We start from the raw sequence: 24054 nt of genomic DNA, 5'->3' as shown, positions 1-24054 counted from the left end.
TACTTGACCCCCTGGTCTTACAATCCCTGGGTAGCCTTGTCCCTGTCTGAGCTGCCACCAGGACTTCAGCCTAGACCTGCAGCCTGGGCCTGTCCGTCTGTCGATGGCTCCTGTATCCGTGTCCTGCACTTGTGCACGTGTCTGACAGCATCTCAGCCTCACCCCTCATCACCAAGCTCTGCATTTCCTGCCTATGGCAATGACCTTAGGCAGGTTAGATTGCATGGCTGCCTGGAGTGAATCTCCCTGATTGATGTGACTCTCACCCCAGTCTCCAACTTCTACCTTGCCATCTGCAGTGGCTCACACTGGTGGCTTTTTAAACATTCAGATTTCTTTAGGTATATTTATTTTGTTATTTTATGTGAATGTATGTCTTGCGTGCATTTATGTACTCCATGTGCACACCTGGTGCCCTTGGTGGTTAGGAGAAGACATCGGATCCTCTAAAACTGGAGTTATGAATAGTTGTGAGCCAGCATTGGTGTCTTTAAAAAAATGAGTATGTGTGTGTGTACAGGTGTGTGAGCAGGCACATGTATGTGAAATCAGAGGCTGGCTTCGGGTGTCATTTTTCAGGAGCCACTCATGTTGTTCTTTTGAGACAGGGACTGTCACTGGGACATGGGCTCCAACTAGGCTAAGCCAGGGAGAGCTCAGTGATTTGCCTGTCTCTGCCTTCCCCAGCCCTGGGATGACACGTGGCTTCCAGCCCCCAACATGTGTGTGTGGGGTGTGTATATGCATGCAGGTACACGTGTGCATGTACACACGTATGTACATGTGTGCACGTGCATGTGGAGGTTAGAGGTTGACATCAGAAGTCTTTGGTTGCTCTTCACTTTATTTTACTAAGGCAGACTCTCTCATGGAATCTAGAACTCACGGATTAAGTAAGCCTAGCCAGCTAGCCATCTTGCCAAGGGCTAGAAGTACAGGCAGGCTGCCACGCCCACCTCACACTCACAGGGGTGCAGGAGTCTGAATTCCTGCCTGCACACTGAGGTAACTGTTTTCCCCACTGAATCGCTCCCCAGCTCCCAGCGGTTTGTGGAGATCTAACTCAGGTCCTCAGGCCTTCAAAGCAAGCACTTTATCAACTGAGCTATGATCTCAGCTCACTGCCCTCCCTCCCTCCTCCCCCAAGCTTCAGCCCTTCACTTCAGCTGGGCAGAGAGATGCTTGAATCACTGGTGTGTACCACAATGCCTGGCAAATTTGGTGGCTTTTATGCGAAGGGGCAGAGGGAGTGCTCTCTCTCCCTTTGCCCCTGTTTTTTTGCCCAAGGCTCTACCAGCAGGGCCACCACCAAGTAGAGTCTTTGGACCGTGAACCTCCACAGCCATTAGCCAGAATAGACCCCATTGGATTATAATTCCCCCAGTCACCCTCTTGCCCTTTCTCACCCACCCTCTGAGACTGCTTTTGTCTCAGCTGTGCTCCCTGGCTCTACACAGAGCCTTACTTGGTCCTCAATGCCCTTCTCCCTGCTTCAGGTCATTGATCAGATTCCCTCCCAGGGGCCTCACAGATCCTGGCCTGTACCTGGCATCTCTTGCCTAACCTTGCTTGAGCCATTTCTCCTTGGTTACATAACATAGTGTCTGTTTTGTGAATTGTTCATGATTTCTATTGTTCCCTGGTCACTAAATTGTGAGTTCTATTGAGGCAAGGATTTTTTTCAACATCCCCAGGGGCCTGGCATCAGTGGGTGCCTAGTAAATACTAACCCGGTATCAGTGGTGTCAGTGACTATGAGAAACCAGCCACTTCCCTGACTCCTGTATCCTGAGTCCTGGTTCTTCTCATGGTGTTAGTGACCAGTTGTTGTTGGGCAGGCTTGAGACACGACCATTTCTCATGTTGCTCACTGCAGTGTCTTCAGTCTAGCACCCAACACATGGAACAACCCCTGGGTTTCTGTAGAGCATAGAACTGTCCTTGAACTCATTATACGGCCACGGTTGCCACTGAGTTCCTGATCCTCCTGCCTCCATCTCCCACGAGATGACAGGCCTGGCTCACAGCTCTCTAAGGCTTCAACTGTTAACCCCATTGCCTAAGCCATGGTCCAAGGTTTCTGTCTGAGCAGGATGTTCGAGTGAGGCTGGCCAGTTCTGAACCTCTTTCTGTGGCTTTTTCTTCGTGTACATTTTGAATCGATCCTCAAAGCTGGGACACCCTGGTCCAACCTCTAGCGAGAATTCCTCTAGCTGTGGCACATCGCCAGCTTCCAGGATCCATGTCTGCTCACTTCCTGTATCGATCGGGCCCTTCACACCAACAAGCTGGGACCTGGGTCTGGCCTGGGCTCATGTAAAGGAAGGAACAGAGACCATCTGAAGACTGGAGACATCCGAGAGGTGGGTTTGAAAGATACCATTGCCCCAGGCAGGGTTTTACACCCTCTGAGAGGGAAAAAAGAAATTCTGTCCGTGATTGCATCCCTGCTGGCTCAGGAGGGAATGGCTTCATCCTGCCATGGTCTTTCCAGGGCTCTGGCTCCTGGCATGGGTCATTCCTCCCCTACCCGATCTATTTTCATGCCTTTCCCTGAGAACTCTTCCTCCTAATGTTGTCTAAGCCGGTTGTGAATCAGGGATCCTACTGCCTCCCCACCCACTCCCTGTTTAGCTGGGCTGGCTCCCTGGCCTCCGCTACTAAGACTGGCTCACAGAAGTTGCCACTGGCCCTCAGGGCCTTTTGAGAGCAAGACATATTTCTGCTCCCCTCCCCCTGGGGCTCATTCTTTGGAAGAAGCAAGCCCCAATGGACTAAGAGGTCCAAGTTTTCCTGAGCTGTTAAGGAGATAGAGTTGAGCAGAAAGTCAGGAGAGGTCTCAATTACGATGACATTTCGGGAGGAGGGGAGGGCAGGCCATCCTTTCTCTGGAGTCCTTCCCCAGCTGCAGTCTTCCAGGCATGGAGCCCCACCAACAGGCTCTGTTCCCTCTGGGCACTTCAAGCAAGCCCCACAACAGAGAAGGCCTGAACTGCAAGTACTCCTGGGCACCGGGGACAGAGGCCAGGTCTTCGGGGAAAGCGGCTTGCCAGGCTGGTCTCCAGAAGCTCTGGCCCTTCTGCCTGGCCTCAGATCATTCCCAGCCTTGCCTGGAGCCCGGGGTGTAGAGGCTGCTCTCCCTCCCAGGCCAGACCCCTTCCAGGTTGATACCCCATTCCTCTCTCAACCTGAAGTCACTTCCCTCAAGGCCAGGCAAAAGTGTTCCCACCGCAACCCATGCCAGCCAGTACATCAGGACGCTCCTGGAGAGATCTGGGATCGCGCCTGTCCTCTTGGCCGCCAGGTCCCCAGCGCCCAACACTTCTAAGTGGAATGAATGAATTGCGCCGGGCAGGGACTTGGCCTCGTTCACGTCCGATTTTCCGGGCCCTCCCTGCTCACGCCGCTGCGGAGAGGGGGGAATGGATCGGCGGAGGGGGCGGTGCGGCGACCTCCCGGCGTCCCCGGAGAGCCAACAGGAGAGGGGGTGCCTCAACGCGGAGCTCGCGCCTGTCGGAGCTGGGCGGGAGGTGGCGCCGGGCGCTGAGTGGCGGCTCCGAGTCCACCCCTGGCGCGCCGGTGCGGGCGGGAGGCGGGGAGCGTAGGGGCGGCGGCGGCGCAGCAGTAGCGAGCATGTGCTACGCAGCCCAGTAACCAGGGACGACCGCGGCAACCGAGCCCCGGCGGCTGCGGCTCCCAGCCCCGCGCAACTCCTCGCCGTGGCCGCCTGCACCGCCAAGGCCTGGCCCTCGTCGGGTCCCCGAGGCCCCTTGAACCGTCAGCCGCGGTCGCGCAGCGCGCCGGAGCCCCGCGCACGGGACGCGCGGGCACGGCCAGACAAAGGCGCGGCCCCGGCCCGGCCCAGCCCGGCCTGCCGGCCTCCGCGCACCCCGGCCCGACCCAACCGCTCCCGCTGGGCGCCCCGAGCGGGTCCGGCCCGGGGAGCGGGGGCCGCGGCCGCCGAGCATGGGGAAATCCAACAGCAAGTTGAAGCCTGAAGTTGTGGAGGAGCTGACCAGAAAAACCTACTGTGAGTGCGCCCCGATCCCAGATCCCCGATTCCCCATCGAGCCGCGACCTTCCCTCCGCCCTTCCCGGCCGCGCCCCTGCCCCGCACCTGGCCCATTGTTCTATCCGCGCCCCCGCCCCCGGCCATGGCTGGGTGTCGCCTGTCAGCGTGCTCCAGGGACCACTCCGGGTCCTCAGGGCATCCGCAGCCCACCCGCTGCTCCCCTCCTGTCCGAAGGGCTCGGGCTGTGCCGGGGCGGGGGGCAGTGGTCCCAGGAGGGGGCGCCCGGGCGTTGTGTGGCTCTCCTGCTTGGAGCAGGGTGGGTGGGTGATTCATGCTTAATGATGCTGCTGCGGCTCCTGCCTCTTGCGAGGTTGGCCTATCGCCCCCTCCCTGGCAAGTGTGACTGTGTTGGGAGGAAGAGGGCTGGCGAGACTGGTAGAACGCTCAGGCAGTGACGGTAGGGGGCCAAGGGTCCTGGGCGCCCTCTTAGATGTCGCACGGTTGGGCTGTATTCTCCATCTCCCCTTCCCTTCTGTCTCTGCCGCACCAGGAAATGGGTTTACATGGCCCGAGCTGACGAGTGAAAGAAGGTCTGTCCCACTCCACGGTCCACTAGATCAGTCCCAGGTGTGGCTCTCCACTTTGCAACTTCACAGATCTGCCTCTGCATCTTTAGTGCCTCCACACCAGGTGTCCCCCCTCCTCGCAGCCTCTCCAGTGGTGGCCCTGGAAGTGGGTCCTGGGAAGCTTTGGCTGAGCGCTCTGCATCACCCGGAAAGACAGGCAGTTGACTGACAGACAGCTCGGTGTAGATGGAGGCTCTGGTGCAGTTCATGGCCTCTGCTCTTCCCCGCGCCCCCACCCCCGCCCCCAGTATCGGTCTTCTGAGCACGTTTGCAGGTCTTGACCAACCTAGTGCCTTAGCCCCATGCTCCTCACTCTCCCACACTTAGAACAAAGGGGGCTTTACTGCCTGGGCTCTCCTGGCCCCTGTCCTGAGGAGTTGGACACCATGGAGGTCACATCCAGGAGAACCATCCTTCCCAGCCCAGGCTGCTTACTCTCTCTTTCCAGATTGGGTGGGTAGCTTTTTCTAGCTTGTTGCTGTTTGTGAGGTTAACTGGACCCTCGAAGGTGTGGCTCACAGCCATTAGCAGGTAGGCTATTGGTGGGACACCCTCCCTCCCTGAACAGGCCAGGACCCCAGGGTGTGGGGAGGGTAGAGGGCTCCATGGACTTCTCCAGGAACTATGGCATGTGGTGTACCATGCTGTCTCCATGATAGTGAGGCTGGGGGCCACCAATGAGCCCTGTGAAGTCAGGGTCCTGCTTACTGAGTGTGTCACGCACCATCGGCTGTGTCCTTAGCACAGCTGTACATCAACAGCTTGTCCTGTTCTGGGCACTCCAGCTGCTCATAGAGAGGAAGGCAAGGCTGGGAGATGTGAGCTAGCATCCCTGGCTATGCCAAGAGCCCTCTATGCCTCTCTTTCCTACCCTGGCCTAGTGCTGGATTTGAAAGACCTTTCGTTCAGCCCCATCTCTGAAGGGCTGGCCATTAACTTGGGAAGAATGGGGCCAGCAGAACTCTTGTCAGGCACTGGCCTGGTGGAGTTCCGCTGAGCTATTTTTAAAGGGCTTTTGTGATGTGGAGCAGTTTTGTTCAGGGATTGAGGCAGTCTGGGCACTTCCCCCTCATCCAAGGCCTCATTTAGGGCTGGGGGATTCACTTGCTTCTTTCTCATCTCCCTGTGAACGCCAGCTCCCTCCAGGCAAGTCTATGTGGTCCACAGCTGCTCTCTCTCTCTCTCTCTCTCTCTCTCTCTCTCTCTCTCTCTCTCTCTCTCTCTCTCCTCTCTTCCAGAGAAATACTGAGTAGGGAGTTGAGGGACGCATCATCCAGGAAGGATTCCCAAATGTCACCATCTCCTGTCCCTGCTGCTCTCTCTCTCTCTCTCTCTCTCTCTCTCTCTCTCTCTCTCTCTCTCTCTCCTCTCTTCCAGAGAAATACTGAGTAGGGAGTTGAGGGACGCATCATCCAGGAAGGATTCCCAAATGTCACCATCTCCTGTCCCTGCTGCTTGGCTTGCTCTTCTCTTAGGTCTGGGCTGAGCTCTGGAGTTGGCTTCTTGACAGTGTGGATTCTGAGGCCAGAGAGATGCTTTGTGCAAGCATGAGGACCTGAGTCAGGTCCCCAGCACCACCTATGTAAGCCGGATACTGTGCTTCATGCTTATAACTCCAGCACTGGGAAGGCAGACATAGAGGGATTCTGGGAGCTCACTGGCCAGCCAGTCCAGTGAAATGGCCAGCTCTGGGTTCATTGAGAGACACCAGCCCAAAGAATAAGGTGGAGGAGCTGAAGAGATGGCTTAGTGGTTAGGAATGAGCACTGCTCTTTCTTAAAGACCAGAGTTCAATTCCCAGCCCCCACATGTGTGGTTCACAACTGCCTGTAACTCCAGCTCAATGTGAGCCACAGTCTCTGCTCTCGGCGGGTTCCGTATTCACACACACAACTGCTCCAAGCTCCTTGCACATAATTAAAAATAAAACAAACCTTTAAAAGCAAAGAAAGGCGGAAAGCTGTAACATCCAGCATTGACCTCTGGCCTTCAGCTGCAATCGCAAGGGTAGAATACATCTACACACAAACCAACACACAGAACAAGAGTGAGAGTCATATATTGATTTGGGTTCTTGGTTCTGGGGAGACCCAGTTAAAGAAACATAGCCTGGCACATACTCCAGGTCCCTGACTGTCCTGTGCTGCAGGGTCCAGGTTGGGGACCCAGTGGTCCTACCTGAGTCTATGCTGGGCACCATCCCGGGTTGTGTGGAGGCAGAGGTGGGGGAAGAGGAAGGAAGGGGAGAGAGTGTGTAATCAGGGGAGGCTGAGGGCTCCATGAGGAGGCTCCACAAGGACTTGACCACACATCTGGATTCATACCTGGCTTGAGCCTGGACCAAGATAACCTTCTGTCAGGCTTAATGCCCTGGAACTTCCTGTGCTCTTCCTGTGCAGACAAGATTATCTACTGACACTGTGCATGCCTGCCCTTCTCTGGAACTTCCTCCATCTCTAAGGGGACCAGGTTAGCAAAGGTGAAGAAGACCCTCTACCTCTGCCCCCAGCCTAGGCAGGACTCACAGACGGGCATGAGCCACAGTGGGAGTACTGAGGGGAGGAGGCGGGGGTCTGCCTCACTCTCATATTGCTGATTGGTGAGACTGTTGTATCTCTGAATAAGCTGAGGGATAAGCCTTTCCTCTTGCCTAGTTGAGCTTTGCTTTCCTTCTCTGCAAAATGGGTATGGCCTTGGTAGTAGGAAGTGAGCAGAGGTATAGTGGGGCATCTTGGTAAGAAGTCAGGGACTATTCCCAAATCGTGTCACTATTGCTTGACACACACACACACACACACACACACACACACACACACACACACACACACACACCTCCTTTTCCAATGCTGGGATGGAACCCAGGACTTTACACACAATAAGCCAAGTGCTAGATCTATCAATGAGCCACCACCTCAGCCTTGAACTTCTTTATGAGCCAGCCTTCAATGTCGTTTGTGGGTGGGTTCCATCTCTGCAAATGGTGCTTCTTGCCATCCCAGTCTTTGTGCTTGACACAGTAACTCAGGGATAGAGTGATTCCTGGGTTATTTTCCCTGAGGCCCAGTAGGGCCTTGCTCTTAAATGCAGTCCACCATCTCACTGGATCGAGTTGGAACGGCCTTTATCTGCCATTCACTGAGTACCCACTCTGCTGGGCACACAGAGAAGGAACACGAGACAGTTCCTGCCTCCAGCGGAAACCAGACTGGCGGCTCACAAATCCTATGTCCTGGTTTTAGTGTATGCAAGGGCAGAGATATCTTTCTCCCCATCCCACAGATACTGCTAGCCAGAGATATCCTGTTCATGGAAGGGAGGTGTGATGCTTTGAATATGCTTGGCCCAGGGAGTGGCACTATTAGGAGGTGTGGCCTTGTTGGAGGAAGGGTGTCACTGTGGGGTGGGCAATGAGACCCTCCTCTTAGCTGCCTGTGAGACAGTCTCTCCTGGCTGCAGTCGGAACAAGATGCAGAACTCTCAGATCCTCCAGCACGTCTGCTTGCACACTGTGGTGCTTCCCGCAGTGATGATATCGGACCGAACCTCTGAACCTCTGAACCAGTAAGGCAGCCCCTATTCAATGTGGTCCTTTATAAAAGTTGCCTTGGTCATAATGTCTCTTCACAGCAATGGAGACCCTAACTAAGACAGGAGGTCACTTCTTGTCTCTTGGTCAGTTTCAGCTTGGCCTTGACCTTGCTTGCCAACCTTGAGCCTCTTTGGCTCTTTTCTAGCACATCTACTATGCTCTACTAGTAGTAGTGCTCTAACTCAGGAGAGAAAGGAGTGTGCTCTGTGGCTGTGCTTCAGTGGGCCTCACTGGGGCCACCACCCTGGTCCAGATGGGCTCAGCTTGAGACTTACCAGCTGCACTCTGAAGTTTCTGGTTCGGAGCTGTCCAGGCACCCAGAGAATCTGTTACATAGAGAATCTGTTACATAGAGAATCTGTTACATAGAGAATCTGTTACATAGAGAATCTGTTACATAGAGAATCTGTTACATAGAGAATCTGTTACATAGGATAAAGTGAGTGTAGGATGAAGTTTCCTGAGTGTTACCTGCACCCAGCTCTATGAGAGAACAGCCTCGGGAGAGGCAACCATCCTGGCACAAATTCCGGAGCTGGGGTGGTGGCTCCAGGGGGTTGTGGTGGGCAGGTCATCACTGCCCGGGAGAGGGATTCCCGCTGTCCCTGAGAGCCTTCCTTCCTTCGCTGAGGGTGGAATGAAGCAGCTAGAGAAACTTAGGTGAGAGTCAGTGTGGGGGTGGGCACCTAAGGAGGACAACCCAGCTTTGTGGGGAGCAGGCTATGTCCCCCACGGGCTTTGTGTGTGGCCTTGGGTAAGTCACATATCTTCTTCAGTCCCTAGTGTTTGTCTGACGCCTGACTTCATGGCTGCCTGGTTCTGCAGGAAAAGACACTTTGTGGGCCAGAGAGGGCATGAGGTCTCTGAGCCACAGAGGCCTCTCTGGGTGGGATTAGGCTCCCTCCTTGTCTGGAAAATATGCTTCATGCTGAATCCTGGAGTGAGGAGGATTCAGGCTAAAAGAAGGAGATCCTCTGGAGCCTGGCTAGCCAGGGGAGCGCTGCAGTCACAGATCACCTCAGGCTGCGGGTCTTTCCCGTCCCTGTCACTCACGGCTCTATATGGAATGTGACTGGCTCCTCCTGTCCCCTCTCCAGACCCCAGATGTCTCTGGAGATCCTTGTCCTGGAAGCCCACACCACCTCAGGACTGAGCCCCATCTGCTCCAGGGTGAGGTCTGAGACTCTTGTGGCACAGGCTGTGGGGACACTGGGGGTGAGTGGGTCTGACCAGAGTCACCCTCAGAAGATCATGGGCAAGAACTTGGGTATTTTCCAGGAGCTGTGGGAGGTAGGCGATAGATTTGGGGGACACTGCGAGCGAGGTTAGATTTGGAAAGGACATTCTTGGGAGGCTATAGTATATATATATGCTTCATGCCGAGTCCTGGAGTGAGGAGGATTCAGGCTAAAAGAAGGAGATCCTCTGGATCCTCTATATATGTTATAGCCTCCCAAAAGAAGGGGACTCAAGGAGGATTATGGGTATCATTGGGGATGGCCTGACAGAGTCTAGAGATACTTAGAGGAGTGCCCAGAGGGCTGTGTAGATGGTCTGCACTATTCTGCGCCTTTGGACTTGCTCACTTGTAATTTATAACTTTCCTTTTTTGTCAGTTTTACGATTTACATTATCATTTCCTTCATATGTGTGTGTTTAGGTCAGAGGACACACAGTGGTAGTCAGTTCTCTCCTGCCACCCCACCGTGTGGGTTCCGGGAGTGAACTCTGGTTCCCTGGCTCGGGGGAAGTGCTTTTATCTACCTAGCCATCTATCTCATTGGCTCACATCGGGTTGGTTTGTTTGTTTGTCTTTAATGTTTGACATATGCATGCACAATATTTTTATTTAATCTGTTACTAGACAGTTAGGTTGCTTTTCACCCATTACGGAGCTGTGAGGACTATTTCTGCTTTGATTTAAAAAAAAAGATTTATTTATTTTATATATAGGAGTACACTGTAGCTGTCTTCAGACACACCAGAAGAGGGCATCAGACCCTATTACAGATGGTTGTGAGCCACCATGTGGTTGCTGGGAATTAAACTCAGGTCCTCTGGAAGAGCAGTCAGTGCTCTTAACCACTGAGCCATCTCTCCAGCCCTCTGCTTTGAATCTTTATACATGGTCTGGGATGTGGCTCAGTTGGTAGAGTCCTTGCCTAGTGAACCTACAAATGCCTTCTCCTCACCCCCCACCCCCGGCCTCCGACTGCATGGCCCCGGAAGTCCTCCAGATCAAGGACTCTGCAATTCTAGTTAATAGTAATGAAGAAGATGAACTTGAGACTCTGAACTTTCTTTTCTTCCCAATGAGCTTGCAACCTTGGAATAGAACAGGGACACCCAGTGCTGGTGAGAATGCAGGAAGGTGGCCTGTGGGCCCCACTGTTGCTGAAAAGCTGGTTAGGACACTCTCCTGGAAAGCAAGTCAGCTTTTTTGAACCAAAAGCCTTTCAAGCCGGCTGTGATAGTGTATGCAAGTAATTCTAGATTTCCAAAGATAGAAGGAGAAGAGCTGGACTTCAAAGTCAGACCAGAAGGCACAAAGGAGAACTTGCTCAAAACGGGGAAAAGGAAAAAAAAAAAACTTAAAAAATATAACATGATTTTTAACTCCATGATCCCATTTTGGGTTTTGAGTTATTTATCTTTAAGGAAGATATGTGCCAAGATCTGTCCATTTGCCCGTCCGTCCATTCATCAATCCATCTGTCCATCTATCCATCAGTCAGTCCATCCATCTGTCTGTCTGTCTTTGTTGGTTTTTTTGTTGTTGTCACTTTTGTTTGTTTGTTTGAGGCAGGATTTCTCTATGTAGCCCAGGCTGTCCTGAAACTCACTCTGTAGACCAGGCTGTCCTCGAAGTCAAAGATTCTCCTGCCTCTGCCTCCTGAGAGCTGGGATTAAAAGTGTGTGCCACCACCACCCAATGTCTTTGTTAGTTTTTGAGATAGTCTCATGTAGCCCAGGATGGCCTGAAATTCACCACATAGCTGAAGATGGCCATAAATTTCTAATCCTTCAGCCTCACTTCCCAAATGCTGGGATTAGAGGGGAGCCCTACCCCACCCTGTTTATGTAGTGTTGTGGATGGAACCCAGGGCTTTGTGTATGCTAAGCAAGCGCTCTCCCAATGGTGGAGTTATGTGCACAGCCCTCAATACCCTGATTTCTCAGTACCTCTCCTCATACTGCACTACAAGCATTGAGGGACGGATGGCCCTAGGCTCTTTGCAGGGTTTCTTTCTTTCTTTCTTTCTTTCTTTCTTTCTTTCTTTCTTTCTTTCTTTCTTTCTGTGTGGGGCTTTGGTGGGCGTGTCTTTGCTGCTTCACTGAAGACTTCTGCTTCAGTGCTTTGTTGACATGCTTTGTTCTAAGTAGCTCTACCAGAGAAAACCCAGTGTCCATTGGGAGGAGCATGCTGTGCCTGTCATTGGAGGTTTGGCTTGTGTGTGTGTGTGTGTGTGTGTGCCTGGGTGAGCTTACGTGAGGCATGTGCAGGCAGAGGCCAGAAGAGGGCATTGAATCCCTTGGAACTGAACCCATAAGCAGTGTGAGCCCCCTCTCCCCCATGTGGATACTGGAACCAAGCCCAGGTTTTCTGAAAGAGCAGGAAATGCCCTTAACCCCTGAGCCCTTTTCTGGATTCCTGATGTCTCAATGTCCCCATCTGGGAGTTGAGAGAGATAGTGTAGTGCTGAACTTATCAGCTCTTCAGCGCCCCTGGTCTGTGGTAGCCTCGTAGCCATGAGAGACCCACATGATGCATAGTTCTTGTGACTTAGGGCCGTGTTTGGTACTCAGGAACATCCAAAAGCAGTTCTGTGTGGCCCCTCTTTCATAAATAAAGACAGGGAAGCTTGGGGATAGACATTGGCCTGTGGCTACAGTTTGGCAAGTGATGTAGCTGAAGTTTGAGCCTGGTCCCATCCAGCCCTGGGCCTGAGAATTTAATACTCAGCCTATGCTGGTGGGATGCTCTGAGCATGCTCTGTGGGGGTGTGTGGGTGCCTGTGTGGGCGGTGCAGGCTGGATAGGGGCTGAGGGTCACATGTGCAAGCTCTGACTCACGTGTGCATATTCTGAGTGTGACAGGGTCGTGGCATGTGTCAGGAGTGGGTGAGCCATCTTGGTCTGTGCACGAACACATATCGTGTCTGGGTTGGGGGAGTGACTCTGTGCAGGTTGTAAATGCAGATGTACCTGGAGGGAAGTGGCTGGAGAGGGCCAGATGGGCCAAAGGATGTCTCAGCTCTACAACTGGGGAATATGTCTGCTGCTTCTCAACACCCACCCCCCCCCTTGCCCTTTCCATCTGAGGCCAGTTGCTGGTGGGCATGAAGGAGTGGAGGAATGATAATGGGCACTGGAGTATCAGGCAAAAGCTAGGTGTCCTGAGTATTGACTGGGTGTGGTGTCACATATTATAGCTCCCCTGTGGCTGAGAACGGGATTGGTGCCCATTTTATAGGACATGGGAAGGAAGCTCAGGCAGTCTGGGGCATACCAAGGTCTTTTAACCATTTAGCAGCAGTCTTGGGCTCAGGCTAATCTTATCCCCATGTGGCTAAAACCATGCCCTTTCTCTCATGAGCAAGCATACTGTCCTATGATCTCTGAGCACAAGGTCGTGAGTGCCCATCTCACTATCAGACACTGGCCAAGTGTTCTGGATTTGTGGGGTGGGGGTGAGGCCAGGTGGTGAACGGGATATCTTGCCTCCCATGGGCATTTGGGCAACTCCTGCCTTGGCTTTCTGCTTTAAGGAGGCAGAGGTAAGGCCCCATGGGTGATCATATTGGAAGCATGGAGTGGGTGTGGTCAGGAGTAAGCAGGGAACTGTTGATCCCGGTCTCCAGCCCTAAGGACTTGCTCAGCCTCCACCTAACCCAAGGGAGACAGCTGAAGGCAGTGTGCCTAGCTCTGGGATCTCGTGAAGGGCCCTCATGGAGTAGGACTCCCAGCTTTACAGTATGTGCACTACCGCTGTTTGTGTGTGTGCACACTTGTGTGTGTTTAGTGTGGGTACCTGTGTATGGAGGCCAGGGATCAGGTCTTCCTCTTTGCTCTCCACCTTTTCTCTTGAGTCAGGGTCTCTCACTGAGCTGGGAGCTTTGCTGATTGGCTAGGCAGGCCTACCAGAGAGCTCTAAGACCTGCCTGCCTGCCTGTCTCCTCAAGCTTTGCCACGCCTGGCTTTTACACAGGTGCTGGCTGCCAGATCCTCTAGCAGACACTATAGTGGCTGAGCCGTCTTCCCAGACCCCTGTTCCTGCTCTGATGGCAGGCTGGGGCTGGGGATGAGATGTCCAAGGGTGAGGTGGCACCCAGCGTGCCCTAGACTGATGTGCCCCTGCCTGATGTTTGACACAGCTTGGCTGCCGTACGATGTGTCTTTGGATAAAGGAGGAGACCCAGTCCTTATGGATTTGATGTGGATTCAGGAACAAGGTGATATAGAGTCACTGTGATGGAGAGGTCTTTGAGGCTTCGACCATATCTTGTGGCTTTTGGTCTATGTGCAGCTGAGTTGTTAAGGGATAGGTAGGCGAATGTGGCTTCCATTGTTCCCACTTCCAGACCCTTCTTCCTGGGCCCTTTCCTTCCAGCTCACTTGCTTGGCCTGGTCTGCACTGTTACCTAGCAGTCCCTGGGAACTGCTAGGGTCCAGCCAGGGCCTTGTGTCTGGCTGTCCCACTTAGAAGGTCTCCGCCTTCCTGCCTCTCCTTTTGGTGTGATGTTATATAGATCAACTCTGGGGAGATCAATTATTCTGCTTGGGGAAGCTCTTCTGGCCCGAGGAGCACAGGTTGGGGACCTGGGAAAGGCTGCAGGGCTGGCTCCAGCATGCCTGGCTTTCCAAGGTGGCCGGGAAACTGGTAGACTCAGAGCCCCTGTGCCCTGGATTCCGGGAGTGAAGGAATGTGGCTCTCAGGAATGTTTAACCCGGGCAGAAATAGCACACTTGCCTCTCCTTATTTTGGGCTCCAGTTCTCAGCATAGGGTGCTGATCTCTCACCCTAGTCTGGGGCCACAGCTGTCCGCGTCCCCCACAGCTGCCCGGGTCCCCCACAGCTCTGGCCTTTTGGGGACAAACAGTGGCCTCTTTTTCCAGCTTTATTATTATTATTTTAACCAAGAAGTTGCCGTGGGAACCAGAAAGCGGTTCTGACTTGGAAGTACACACAGGCCCTGTAATTACTTCCTTGGCCCCTCAGCCTCCTCTGAGCATCTCAGGGAGGGAGGGGCATGGAGTCCCGAGGCCTGTCTGCTGTCGTCTGCCCTGGTTGGGGGGGGGGGGACGGGACTGCAGCTCAGGGACTTCCTGCCCCCAAGGCTAGCTTCAAATCCTCCCGACTCTCTTCTGGCATGTCAGCTCGCCCCCCAACATACACACTAGCCCGGGAGCTCTCTGTAAAATGGGCAAAGTGAGGGAACCTGCCCAGAGGGTTAGACAGAGCAAGCAAAGCAAGTGTGAGAAACACTGGCGAGAGGCCTGCCTCTCTCTCTCTCTTACTGCTTCACACATCCGTGGAGAGAGTCACACCCCTTGCAGGCTTGCTACAGCGTGGGTGGCGGCTGAACTCTGAACTCCGGATGCTCCGAGGAGGCTGAATACACGCCACCCAGAGGCGGCTCCCTGCCAATGTCTCTCTTGGATGCAGTAGAGGCAATGTGTATAGCTCCCTTCCCCCACTATACACTCAGCTGTGGGCTGTGAGGCTGAAGCTGGGGCTCTCTGCAGGGCTCCCTGCTCTGGTCTGCTCCCCACCCCCACCCCCATCCCTACTCCCCACTGGCACCCCAAACACATTTGTCAAGATGAATAGGAAAGCCAGGACAGAAGTAAATAGCTAATGGATGCTCCAGGCTTCTTCTAACCCATCCTGAGCCTGCTTCTCTACCTGGCATTAAACTTGATCCCTTTTTCTAGGACTCCTGAGTTGGGGGTCTTCTGTGAATTTCTGTGGCTTGCAGGGGGGGACAGTTTGGGTCTGAGGTGGCAGCCCTCATCCCTCCTTCCTTCCCTCCCGCACCTGCCTCTTGGTAGGAACCAAAGCTTCCCTTCAGAGCAGGAGACGGGGCTATTTTTGGCACTGTGGGGGGAGGCGAATGCTTTCCTTCTGTTCAAAAATACATGGTGTGCACTGTGCAAACAGGGAGCTGGGCTGCTTGAAGCCTGCGCTCCTGGGCACTGGGCCTCTTGCCATGGTCCCTGAACCCTCTGGAGCTCTGTAGTCTACACATCCAACCAGGCAGGGTGACCATTGTCTTCACACTGCTTGTCATGGGGCCCTTGCTGGGCTCAAGAGGAACATGATCTTAATTATAAGTAGCAGCAGCCATCACAATATAGAGGCTCCTGCTTTAGGGGCTCTGGCTGGGATGCCTGTCTCCCTGGACTGGAGAAGCCGAGGGCGGCTCTGACAGTGCCCTAGGGCATTCTGGGAAGGATGTCCTGCAGCTTTGGGAGGGAGACAGAGAGTCCAAGGGGAGCCCCAACTAGCTAAAGGGTTCCTCTGGCTGCCCCTTTAGTTCTCATTTCCTGGTTGAGAAAGTGGTTTTAGACTACCTGCCTCAGTTTACCCTGTGGTACTGACACAAGGGAACATGGACTGTTGGTTCTCTGGCTTATACGGCATCCATAATGTGGTGGAGAAACAGAAGTGAGGCCAGTTTAAATGTCAAGACAAGCTGTTGGTGCAATGGGGGACGTATGTACGCGGCATAGGCACCTGTGGGAGGGCTTAAGTGGCATGTCAGTTTAGTGTCTTGTGTACTCCTTCCCTGATGGAGGCAGGAGGAGGAGGCCAGGGTAGAGGAGATTTGGGCCAGCAGCTTCACCTGACACCAGTGTCAGGACAGGGCTACTCTCAGGACCTGTGTCCTGGACGTGCTCTAGGAGGAAGATGATGCTGGTGACAGCAGTCCTGTGCTGGGCCCACCAAGCATGCTAAGCTGGACAGGAAAGGAGGAGAGCTGCCAGGTCGGAGACAGGCCCAGCTATGAGTGCACACATGCATGAGTACATGCATTCATGTATGTGTGTGTGAGTGTGCGCACACACACGTGCATGTATACACATATGGAAGACATAGACACAGGCTGGGTGTTTTCTTAACTGCTCTCTACCTGATATCTTGAACAGATCTGTCACTGAGCCTGGAGCTCACCATTGGCTAGACTGGCCAAGGGTCCCTGCCTCTTCTCCCCCCTCCCACCCACCACACTCTGTCCTGGGATGCTGCGGATCTCAACTCAGTCCCTCATCATTTCAGAGCAAACATTTTACCCATCGGGCCATCTCCCCAGCCCTCTTTCCTCTATTTGTCCTTTCTTCCCTTCTCCCCTCTCTCCTTCCTTCTTTTCTTGACAACACCTCATGTAGCCCAGGTTGGCTTCAAACTCCCTGTGTAGCTGAGGATAGCCTTGAGCCTCATGCCTCCACCTTCAGCAGTGGCACTACCACTCTTGGTCTATGAGGCGCTGGGACCTATTCTAGGACCTTGTGCGTACTGGACAAGCGCACGCTAACATCCCAGCTTCCTAAGTTTCAGGTTCATGTCCACGAAGGACAGAAGGCATTTGTTCCAGGAGGTGCCTGCCGAGATTGGTGTGCAGTGGCTAACCCCCTGAAGTCTGTGTCCTCTCCCAGCCCCCACAGAGAAGCGGCTTGGGAAACAGGCTGTAAGTGGCTGGGAATACTCTATAGACCTAGAAGATGAAGGCAGCAGCGAGTGCAGTGGTCAAGGTCACAGCCTGACTTGGTGCTGCAGGCTTCTACCTGCCCATCTGCACCTGTCACTTTGACGGGTGACTGACAGCAGCCACCCTCCTGCCCAGCCAGTTTGGGGTCCTCCAGTTCCTCGGAACCACTAGCTCAGCGGTGAGTCACTGGGGTGCCTCCTCCTTGGAGGGCAGATCAGGGCCACGCCCCTACCCTGGCTCTTAAAGGGCCAGCTCCAGAAGCTGCACTAGAGCATATTTGCTTAGAGCTGTTATGTATTTCAGCCCTCCCGGGAATTCATGGCCGGAACTTTCCAGGGTCTCTGCTGGAGCTGGACCTCATCGTCTGCCGATGGGTTTCTGGAGCAGGGTCGCTGCATGGATCGGGAGGGGAGGAGTGGGAGGGGCTAGCTGAAGGCGGGGCTACTTCACTCCAGCATGGTCCCTGCCAGTTCAGCTAGTTATCCTCTCAGTAGGGCATTGCACCCTTCTTTGGGGGAGATGGGTCTCGTTAGGGATCCCTCATCACCCTTTCCCCAATCCTGTTCTGGGCTCCACGGGCTGTAACGTTAGCAACCGTGACTGATCAGGCGTGCCTGAGCTGTGAATGGCGATCAACCTGGTGTGTCACCAACCATGGGCTGGGGGAGGGGATCTGGAGGGCATGAGCGGAAGTGGGAAGGTGGGCTGTGGGAAGGAGGTCTCCTGACCAGAGCGGTTCCTGGGGTAGAGGCAGGAATGCCCAGGTTCTACCAGTAGGACATGCCATGCTCTGCTTATCCTGTGGCTGCGGTGACACCTTTAGTAATAACAGTGGCAGTTGCTAATGCTTCAGGACACCTGTCGTCGTGTTCCCTCTGCCCGGATGACAACAGCCTCCTGTGGCTAAGGCTTTGTTCCAGCAGCATGTGGCCACCTGAGGCACCTCTGTGCTCTGTGAGGTCAGAGCTGGGAGGGCAGCTGCTTTCGTAGTTGCAGTTCCACAATTGACTGTGCGCTGTTCACTTCTGCCTGTCAGAGGACTGCTTTCTGCCTCTGGGCAAGCCTCTATACAGCCTTTCCCTTGACCCTGGTTACTGCTCCCCCATGCCCAGACAGGGTTCCATGTAGCCCAGGCTAGCCTCCGACTTGCCCTCTGATCCTTTTCCTCCCAAGTGCTGGGTTCACAGTGTGCACCACAATGATCTGTCTTATAGGGCACTGGGATGGAACGCAGCTCTGTGCACACTGGGCTAGCACTCTACTAAGTGAGCTTTTATCACTCTGGTCTTTTCTTTCTTACCACATGGGTGAGTAGACAGCTCTGTACTTCAGGTCTGTCCTGGTTATATGAGGAGCTTGGAGGACAGGAGCCATGGGGTCACTGCTGTACCTCCAAAGCCCCACTCAGGGTCTGGCCTGCTGCGATTGTTAGATGAGGAACTTAAAACTCGTGTGTCTTAATCTCATCCTACCAGAAAGGCATCACTGCTCCCATTTTTCAGAGGGGGAAATTGAGGCCCAGGGAGGTTAGTTCAGTTGCCTGAAGTCAGAAGACACACCAAGAATGGCTGAGTTTAGTGAAGGATCTTTCAGTGAATTCAGTGTGCTGTCTCTGCCTCCTGTCAGGAGCCACAGCAGACTTGGTCTGAGAAGCAGTGGAATTGGGCTGTATGAAACCTTGGGGAAGTATTCCCTATGCAGGAGTGTGCAGGAAAGCACCTCACACCAGCATCCCCTGAGGGGCACAGAAGGTGCCATCCCCTACAGGCTCCCTCCTCTTGGAAGGCGCCCAGTCAGGTAGTAGAGGAGGCTTAAACTAGAGAGCAGCCCTGGTCCCTCTTTCATGTTTCTCACGTGTGTGTACATGTGCATGTGTGTGTCGCAGAGAGCAATAAAGAAGGCTGGGGACATTGCAGCAAGCGGCCATTGAACACCGTCCGCAGGAACATGTATACCGAGCACCTATCACACACCAACCAGTACTGTTTAACTACAGTCGTGGGCACACATGTCCTGCTTGTTGGAGCTTGCAGCAATTGGGAGGACGGGACTAGACACTGAGCAGTGGCAGAGCCGTTTCTCATGCATACTCTTTCCCCGAGGTCACAGTCAGGGACATTCCCGGCAGTCTTTTTCTTACGCACAACTATGGTGGGCTTTGGCTCCTTATGTCCTTAGAGAAAAGCCTAGACTCAGAGAACTTAGTCAGTGTGTCCACGGTTACACAGTTGGATGCTGTCAAGACCGGACCTGAACATGGGTCAGCCAGAGCAAGCAGATGGGCCAGCAGAAGCTGAGGCCCTTTGCTATCTAGTACCAGCAAGACCTGGTACTGAAGAGTCAGTTTGGGCCAGAGATTCGGTACCCTAGGAGCGGAAGCAAGCTCAGCATTCCTGATCTGAAAATCATCACCTTCTAGCAGTGCCAACATACTGTTGTGGAGAATTCCACACCTGACCTCATGGAATGGATTGCCGTAAAAATTGGGTTGCCCTGAAAATCCTGTACAAAACCACCCTCGGGTTGTATACAGAAGGTGTGCAATGGTTTTCCTCCCAAGGAATGTCTAATTGCACAAATGCAAACTCCCCCAATTCAGAAGAGCCTCTAGATCTGTGGAACTTCTGTTGTTTTGTTTGTTTGATTTTTGAGACAAGGTTTCTCTGTGCGGCCCTGGCTGTCCGGGAACTCACTCTGTAGATTAGGCTGGCCTGGAGCTCACCTGCCTCTGCCTGCACAGGGCTGGGATTAAAGGCTTACGCCGTCAATCAGCAGAACTTGTGATAAGGGAGCCTAAACCTGTGTAAGGGTTGGGTCACATTTTAAGGAGTCAGCTCCCAGCATGCACTGGGGGACATCTCAAGCACGCACCTTCTCCACCACATTCAGGAGGTGCACAGACCCTGGTCCAGGTTCCATCTCCACTGCACTTGGACAGGTAGCTTCACCTTTGGGTGACACAGTTTCCTCCTCTGTGCAGTGGAGAGCCCCAAGCACTTTGTCCCACAGTGTGGTTTAGGTGTGCAATAAGATGAGTGCCGCCTGGCATGCTGGGAGTATCCCTTCTTCCTCACCCTACTGCGGGGATTCACAAGGCAAAGTGCATCTTTCTGGAACTTGACTTCAACACTTTGGGGGAAAAGTGTGGCTTACATAGAAATTAAAATCACTATAGTTTACAATTTTGTTTCTGAAGTAAAATAAAATGTATAAACTATAGGGCAGACAGTAGTATTTATAGAAATATTGGATCAGAGTAAAACTTTGAACCAAAACTTGCCGCACGAGTGTATATGAGTGTGTTGCATGTATGTGTGCGCGCGCATGTACATACATATGCATGTGGTCAATAATCAGGAGCCATTCTTAGCCCTCTCCACCTCACTTTTTGAGACCAGTTCTCTCACTGAACCTGGAACTCTCTGCTTGGCCAGATGGGTTGTCCAGCTAGCTTCAGGGATCCTCCCCAGCGCCAGGATTGCCAGCACACCCGGGTTTGTGTGGATGGATCCTGGGGATCTGAGCTTAGGCTCTCATGTCTTCTCCATCGGGACTGACTGAGCCATCCCTCTATCCCCCAAACCTTGCTTTTGATGGCTGCATGGCAGTCTCTCAACTCTTGGGCCACCAACAGCCTTCTCTCCTTAGGGAGTCTGTGGGGAGCACCTCGAGGGAGCTCCTGTACTCCTTCAACTTGTATGCAGACTTCCTCTGGGGATGAAGCACTGTCCTTTTGAGTACTATTATCCCCTTTGTCAGATGAAGAAACTGAGGCTCAGCAAGAAGGAGCCTCGCTGCCCACGGCAAGGCAAAGCTTGGTTCTTCCAAGAAGGGCTGTGATGATGGCAAGTGCCCCTTGTGCCTGCTGGACAGTCACTCTGTTCTCGCCATACAGCTGGTGTCTAGCAGATGCTTTCCCTTGCTGGGGGTGGGTGTGCGGGGGGGGGGGGGCAGGGAGGAAGCTCACAACCACCCCTAGCTTAGGACACAGGTTGGCTGGGCCACTGATTTCCTTTGTCCTGCCACCGGCTGTGTGATTTGGGTGGCTTGCTATCACCTCGTTGGAGCCACAGGGGTTTCTTACAGTGGGCTGGCAGAGAATTTTCTCACCACAGGGTCTGGTACAGTCTCTAGGCTCGGCCAATGGAAACAGCTGGGGCTCAGAAGGGTCTGAAGGACTGGGAAGGAAATGGAACTTGAGGTCTGAATGGATCTGAGCAGCCCAACATCTGTGCTCCTCCTAGGGCCTGGCTCCTCTCCCTGGCAGCAGCCGGAAGCTGTCCATTTTGGTGTGTGCTAACACCAAGGCCCTGCCAGCTGTATCTCCTAGCACCCACCCAGAAGGCAACGAGAGCCCCAATGTTTTATTTTGACACCACCACTTGTCCCCAGTATAATAACAGCAGTGTCCTTGTGTCCAGTGCTGGGCTGTCTGCCACGTGTATTTTCCCATCGGCTCTGTCAGCCGTCCTACCCCAAGAGGAAGCAAGGCTCAGAATGGCGTGCAAGTACATTGATGGGGGTCTTATAATGACCAGTAGACATGCCCCTATCTGCACCGAGGCCGTTAGTAGGAGAATGTGGGTTCTGGTGCTGTAAGCTCAGGGCCATGTCTTAGAAGTCAGAGCAGAAGCCGGGCGTGGTGGCGCACGCCTTTAATCCCAGCACTCAGGAGGCAGAGGCAGGCGGATTTCTGAGTTCGAGGCCAGCCTGGTCTACAAAGTGAGTTCCAGGACAGCCAGAGCTATACAGAGAAACCCTGTCTCGAAAAACCAAAAAAAAAAAAAAAAAAAAAAAAAACCAAAAAACAAAAGAAGTCAGAGCAGAGCTGGTCCAGTCCAGCCTTCAGGTACCCTAGACACTGAGAGACCCGTACTCACATCTGTGGAGCCGGGCCTTGTGTTGACCTACTCACTACACAGGGCAACCAGACTGTGGGGATGTGAGGGGAAAGAGCTGGGGGTTGGGTGCTAGGGGCAGAAAAGCCAGGCCAGGGTGTTCGAGTCTGCTTAGCCTGTGGATTTAAACATGGCGTGAGATTCTTGCTTACGAGCGAGATCACTTTGTCACAACAGAGCACAGCCATAGCCTGTGACTCCTGCCCATGTGGAGGCCAGATGCAGACTGGGTGAAGGGCCCAGTGTGTGGCCAGCCCAAAGAGGAGTCTCCACCAGTCGCCATAGCATCTCTGTGGGCAGAGTGGGGGGAGGGGGAGGTCTGTTGCACAGAAGGTGCAGTGTGGGGGAGGTAGGCAGGGCCTGTATGTCTTTCTTGTTGACTTGTGCTGTGCCCAGCCCAGAGCCACCCAGCTGGGCTGGCACAGAGAACATGGGTAGAAATAGCGACTGCCAGCTGGAGGCTGGGCTGTTGCCACCCCACTCCTGGAGGGGCCTGAAGAGGACTGATCCAGGAGCCCTGTTCTGTGTCACGTTGAGGGAGGGCCCAGGGATTCTGGGTGGGTCAGCATATGTCTCGGCAGAGTCGGTCTCTGGCCTCTTTTGGGAAAGAGGAACGGGCAGGACAGGAGCTCTGATTCTCTCCCTGGCAGAGGCGTTGGGTAGTAATCACAGTAGCACTGCCGGCTCGGTGCCAGGCCCTCTGCATGTGCTGTCATGTTCTCTCTGTCTGCTAGGAGCCAGTGATTCCAAGTGCTGTAGCTTAGAACCGGGCACGGTCCCTACATGACAGAGCTCTGCCATCTTCCGGTCCCCATGCTGCCCCTGATCTTTTCAGCACAGGGATCTGCTGTTCTGTTCGTTTGCTCTGCCTGGGAAATGCTTTTACCGGACCCAGCTTACTTGCCAGGGTTGGTCACCTCGTGGCAGGGATCTAGGGATCCCTGGAATCCTTCCCTGGGATCGGAGAGAAGCACCGGTGCTAAGATCATGCACTGAGTTAGAAGCCTAGGTGGGCTGCCAGGATGTCTACTCCTGTCCCCATGCAACTCAGGGAGCTGGAGAGCTGGCCACTATGGCCACTAGGAGGGTGAGGCCCATGGAGTTTAACCCTCTCTTGCCCAAGTTGCCTCACTTTCAGAATGGGAAAATGAGGCCCAGAGAGCATGGGGTGACTAAATTTTCAGGGAGTCTCCCTTGCAGTCCCTACTGGGACTCACAGCTCCTTGGGGAGGAGGGGAGAACTGTCATAAGGTAGGAGGGGCCAGGCTGAGCTGAGTGCCTCAGGATAGATGAAGTGTGTCCCCTTTCTCTGAGAAAGCTCTGCCATTACCATAGTCCCAGTTTGTTTTCTGTTGCGGTGATAAACACCAAAAGCCACCCATGGAGGAAAGGGTTGATTTTGGCTTACAGCTTACAGCCATTTCATTGCAGGGCAAGGACTCACACAGGGCAGGAACCTGGGCGGGGCGGCAGGAGCTGATGCAGAGGCCATGGAGGGGTGCTGCTTCCTGGCCTGCTCCTCCGGGCTTGCTCAGCCTGCCTTCCTTTTTTTTTTCCTTTTTTTTTTATTAGGTATTTTCCTCAATTACATTTCCAATGCTATCCAAAAAGTCCCCAATACACTCCCCCCCCAGTCCCCCACCCTCCCACCCCCACCCCTTGGCCCTGGCATTCCCCTGTACTGGGGCATATAAAGTTGGCAAGTCCAATGGGCCTCTCTTTCCAGTGATGGCCGACTAGGCCATCTTTTGATACAAATGCAGCTAGAGTCAAGAGCTCTGGGGTACTGGTTAGTTCATAATAATGTTCCACCTATGGGGTTGCAGTTCCCTTTAGCTCCTTGGGTACTTTCTCTAGCTCCTCCATTGGGGGCCCTGTGATCCATCCAATAGCTGACTGTGAGCATCCACTTCTGTGTTTGCTAGGCCCCGGCATTGTCTCACAAGAGACAGCTATATCTGGGTCCTTTCAGCAAAATCTTGCTAGTGTATACATCAGCCTGCCTTCCTATACATCCCAGGACCACCTGCCCAGGCGTGGCCCTCCCACATCAATCATGAATCAAGAAAATGTCCCACAGAGTTGCCCACAGCTCTGATGGTGGTGGCATGTCCTTAACTGAGGTTCCCTCTTCCCCGTGGCCATAGTTTGTGTCAAGTTAACAGAAAACTAACAGGGGCAGCCACATGGGAGGGGCGTTGAGGGGAGCCCTCCATGC

General features: G+C 53.7%; 1 protein-coding gene across 1 annotated transcript in view; it reads left to right on the top strand.

Moving 5' to 3' along the window:
* Window positions 1-3590: 3590 nt before the first annotated feature.
* Window positions 3591-24054, top strand: part of Ncs1 (neuronal calcium sensor 1) — a 47735-nt gene continuing 27271 nt past the window's right edge. The window contains exon 1 of the mRNA XM_021156019.3: window positions 3591-4030. Coding sequence (XP_021011678.1) covers window positions 3967-4030 — 64 coding nt within the window. The 5' untranslated portion in view covers window positions 3591-3966. The remainder of the gene's footprint in view (window positions 4031-24054) is intronic.

This window comes from Mus caroli, unplaced genomic scaffold, assembly GCF_978045245.1.
Source record: "Mus caroli unplaced genomic scaffold, Mus_caroli_1 scaffold_2, whole genome shotgun sequence".
Classification (NCBI taxonomy): Eukaryota; Metazoa; Chordata; class Mammalia; order Rodentia; family Muridae; genus Mus; species Mus caroli.
This window is presented reverse-complemented; position numbering and strand designations above follow the sequence as displayed.